We start from the raw sequence: 4,765 nt of genomic DNA, 5'->3' as shown, positions 1-4,765 counted from the left end.
AAAGTCTGTGTGGGAAAAGGTCACGAAGGTTGCAAAACTGCAACTTTTTCAAACTGTTGCATCGAAACAAGACGATCACCGCCATGGTTCTTCAGTCCTCCTCGGCAGGGCTTTCATTATACTCGCGTTCAGCACATCCTGCTGCAATCGCACATGAGCACCAGCGCTTGAAGCAGGCTGTGCCCAACCTGCTTGTTGGACACAGCCCCGCTGTGGAGGACTGAGGAACACTGCAGTCAGTCTTCAGAAAGGTTGTTATGGTTCACTGTACATGAATATTTCCAAATGCTCAATTTTTGCTAATGTATATATATTGAAAAAATATTTTTGGCACTGAAAAGCCATATATAAATTTAATAACAAAGGTGAACCACCCCTTTAATTTTGAGTTTTTTTTGTCAACATTAGTATTTAGTTTTACACAAGGCCAAACTGCTACATAATTATTACTAATTTATAACTGACTGCTTTCTCTTCTCTATTTGTATTTATACTCATGGGTAGGAGTAGCCATATTGTTTCCCTTAGATAGTATGAGGGTATAGGACATTGTGCATCTGATCCCACCATTTCAACTATATAATAGGGGTGTTTTTTTTGTAAAATGGGTGTGGTGTTTTGGGTTGTGGTGAAAAGTGGGCGAGGCCACAAAAATTTCATGCTTAGCGCAGCAGATTGTTTTGTCTCTCTTTCCTTTCTTCAAATGTAGGGAGGTATGTCAAATACTGTTGTGCCCCCAGAAGTTACATCACACACATATGCATTTGATCCTTTAAAGCCGCTAAATGGAATAAAGGAAAAGTTGTCAGAATGCTGGAAAATCTGGGGTCGCGGTAGGATGGTGGGAGCCCGGAGGGAGGGCACCAGCACTGATGTTTACTGTCAGATTCATCTGTGTAGCTGATTTTAAACAAATATTTTAACCTATTGTTGTTGTCGCAGGTGACTAATCTCCCCGCAGTGCCATCCCACCGGCTAGAATCTAAATCGTCGGTGGGAAGGCATATGCGGAGGAATTTGCCGTAGTCTCCTTGAGAGGAAACCGGCAAAACGCAGCCCTGCGTATGCCATCCCACCGGTGATTTGGCATTGCAGGGAGATTAGTTGCCCGTGACCAGGGGCGGGCCAAGCCGACCGGGCGCCCTAGGCAACCCGGTAGGCCAACTCCGCCCACCTCCCCGCCCCCCCCCCGAACGGCGCATGCGCGCCAAAGCACAGGAGGCGGTGTAGGGGAGGGCGGGGCGATTAGATCGGTCATTGCCTCCCCCGCTAATGACAAGCAGCGGAGGCAATGACAAAGTAGCACTAGGGGTAGGCAGGAGAGGCTCCTGCCTGGCGCCCCTCAATTGTTGCGCCCTAGGCAGCTGCCTCTTCTGCCTACCCCTAGTTCCGGCCCTGCCCGTGACAATGGAGATTTGTTGCAGCGTGACTAATCTCCCCGTGTGTCACAGCCCCTAAAGGTAAAGGCTCACAAGCTTTTGCCTCTGTGCTTCTTGGCATTGTGTTCCCATGCAGGGAAGTGCATAAGGAAACGCTAGTGAATAACCAGCCTTAAAGGTCCACATAAATGCATAGCAGGCTGCTTTTCAAACGTATCACAAAATTAAAACAGGTCTGGGAATATTTATTGACGCAGCAACACAGCAATTGGCGTTTCCCTTACAATGTAACAGAACCCATAAAATTAAAAAAAAAAAATCGATCGTATTGTGGAATACCAAATTTTAAAAACCTTGTTGAGGCCGGAGTGACAACAAACTGGCATCCAGAAAGAGAAATGTCGGAGATTAACCCGAGGAAAGGCTGTGATTGGTTGGCTGGGAGCGCTTGTGTTGTTGCGTCACTTCCTTCTCATGCGACCTTCAGAACATGTGTAAAGAAGCGCGGTTTCCTGCCAAGTAAAATCTACTGTTCTTCTAGGATGCGACTATCTGCGCTGCTGAATCTATGAACGGCAGAAGGCGTCACTATGTGGGGGAGCTTGTGCAAGGCGCCGCTGCTAAGGTAATTAGTGTACGCAGGGCTCGTTCAATAATACATCTTCCGAGAAACTAAGAAGAGTGTTTTTATTATGTACAGTGGTTGTGAGCATAGTAACCTTAGTATTGTATGTCTTCATAGCATGGCCTCGTTATCTTCGTACTTAAGTAAATCCTGTGATGGGATCTGGTATTAAGCTTTTCTGGGGTTTTAGCTTTAGGGAGGAGAAGCTGCAGGAGAGTATTGCAATTAAACCTGCTGTGTGTTTGTTCTGAATTGGTAGAACCGAGTTCTCTCTGCAGTATATCTTGTGCCCTAAGCTGTTTGTTGCACTAGTTCTTTATACACACAATGGTAATTAAAATATAGATGACTGTGTGCCTAACAAAGTTTCGTTTTATTTTGTATGTGTGCTTTCAAGGGCAGACTGTGTAAGATATTTGCCTTTGTCGCCTTACTCGCAGTAGGCAAATTAAATCTGGTTGCAGATTGGTGGACCCTGGTAACTGCACTAAATTAGATTTCTTATTAAGGGCTTTAACCTGCGTTTCCATGCAGTGGAGGTTTTGTACATTTTGCCAATGGCAACACAGGAGTATGGCTAAAGACACAGAGCTACTAGTAGCAGCTACTTGTAACGGCTACTAAAATAGACAATACTGATAATTGTCTTATGTGTGTTTTAGCAGAGGCAATTCTCAGTATTTTCTAAGGCAGGGTCCCTTTCTCCTCCCTCCAGAATTTAGCACAAAAAAGCCAAAAAGAGCCCTAAATGATATTAGGTAGCACAATTTTATTCCAGGCTATGCTACCCGAGGACCTAAGTAGCAACTAGGGTCAACTTGCAGTGCCTATAGTTGGATTCATGAAGAGATTTATATGCTGATAATTTTGTGGTTTGTCCCATAAAATATTATGCAATTAAAGGACATGTCAATCCCTGCTTTTAATAGCAATAATATATACAAATTGGTAATGAATGTTTAATAGAAAGTTGCTTAGAATTCTTTCTCACACACATACTTAGTCCTACTGATTGATTAATTATTGATTGATTGCTTAGACTTGTATAAATGGCCTGTATCATTGAGGTTTGTTTTTTTTCAGGTTAAGACCGACATTTGCAGCAGTTTCAAATGTAAAGACAATCCATATCAAAGCCAGCCCGGATTATAATGAGGGGAGTGACAAATCCAAACCCCTGAAGTTCTCCACCAGCAAAGCCAGCCACCGCCATTGGACTGTAGCTAAATCATTAGGAAGTAATCAACAGAGACCTTGGTGGAAAGTGGTTCCTTTAAGTGTGTTTTTAACAACAGTTTTACTTTGGGCCATCTTCAGGAAAGAGACAGACATTGACGAAGCGATTTATAAACCTATTGAACAGCTCCAAGATGAAAGTGAAAATAAATGAAAAGGATAGAGTGGGACTGTGTAAATACAAATTCTAACAAATTATTACCTTAATTTATACATTGTGGTTCCTTGATTATAGCCCTTACTTGGGGCAAAGCACTTTTGTTTTTACATGCTGCCAATGTATTTATTCAGATTATCATTCTAAGTGAAAACGCACGGAACTACTTAGTAGCAGCTATTTGTCATGGCTACTAAATGCAAGAAAAAACCTTCCATAGACAGTACTGAGATCTGCCGCTGCTAAAGCACACGTAGAGTCACATAGCCATGACAAGTAACACCATGTCTTCACCTTTACAAGTATATAACAGTATGGTTTCTGGAAACCAATATCCAGAAAGCTCCAAATTGGGGGAAGGCCGTCTTTCATTGAGTCCAATGTAAGCAAATTTAATTTTGTTTACATTTTCTCTTCCACAGGGCAGGCATGGGATCAGTTATCTGGAAACTGGTTATCTAGAAAGTTCTGAATTATGGAAAGGCTATCTCCCATAGATTATAAACAAATGGTTCTAATTTTAAATGCTTTCCTTTTTTTCTGTAATAAAACAGTACCTTGTACTTTACACCTGTGATTACATAATGAATCCTTATTGGTAGCAAAACAATCCTATTGGGTTTATTTAAATGATTTTTAGCTGATTTATGGTATGAAAATCCAAATTATGTAATCTAAAAAAAAAACCTCAAGCCCCATAGCTGTACTACATTGATCCCAATTTAAAGGACAAGGAAGTAAAAAGTAAGTCTAAAGGCATTCTTTTTAAGTACTTACTGCATATCTAAATTCCCAAATCCCTGCTTGCTTCTCTGAGATATGGTGCTGGCAGCCTACAGCAGTGTGAAGCCTACAGTGACATCATTGAAATCTCTCTCCCCCTCCTGTAGGTGCCAGTGGCAGCCTTCCTATTCTCTGAGCATGTGTGTAACTTGATCCTGTCTCCTGTTCTGAGCTACACATGCCCACCAGCCAATCAGAAGCGGATCTGCCAGAGGGGGGGGGAGGAATGAAATGAGGGAAAGGAATGGAGAATACCTTTTTAAAGATGGCTGCCTGTTCAAGAGAACAGGTAGAAAATGTGAAGCATGTGTGACTTAGTAAATATTTGATTAGGTGAGCCAAAAGTGTGGTGTTTTTACTAATTAGGTGGACTAGTGGGCAGTATGCTTTTAAAATTTTGACTTGCATTCTCCTTTAAGAGAAAACCCTTGTCCCAAGCATTTCAGATAATAAATCATGTAGTTGAAGTTGAGATTTCTTTGACACAAAAGGACAGTTAAGATAGCAAGGGCTATTCTGGGTCTTGATTTAACAGAACATTCACAAAAGGGAACTAAAGAATTCAGTAATTAAGCCCCTTGGTTG

General features: G+C 42.0%; 1 protein-coding gene across 1 annotated transcript; it reads left to right on the top strand.

Annotated features, from left to right (window-relative positions):
• The first annotated feature begins 1,893 nt into the window (after nucleotides 1-1,893).
• On the top strand, nucleotides 1,894-3,965 carry c16orf91 (chromosome 16 open reading frame 91). Its single transcript, NM_001113045.1, is given in 2 exon segments — nucleotides 1,894-2,004; nucleotides 3,088-3,965. Coding segments are annotated over 2 exon segments (342 nt in total). The 5' UTR covers nucleotides 1,894-1,969; the 3' UTR covers nucleotides 3,395-3,965.
• Nucleotides 3,966-4,765: the final 800 nt, after the last annotated feature.

This window comes from Xenopus tropicalis, chromosome 9 (assembly GCF_000004195.4).
Source record: "Xenopus tropicalis strain Nigerian chromosome 9, UCB_Xtro_10.0, whole genome shotgun sequence".
Classification (NCBI taxonomy): domain Eukaryota; kingdom Metazoa; phylum Chordata; class Amphibia; order Anura; family Pipidae; genus Xenopus; species Xenopus tropicalis.
This window is presented reverse-complemented; position numbering and strand designations above follow the sequence as displayed.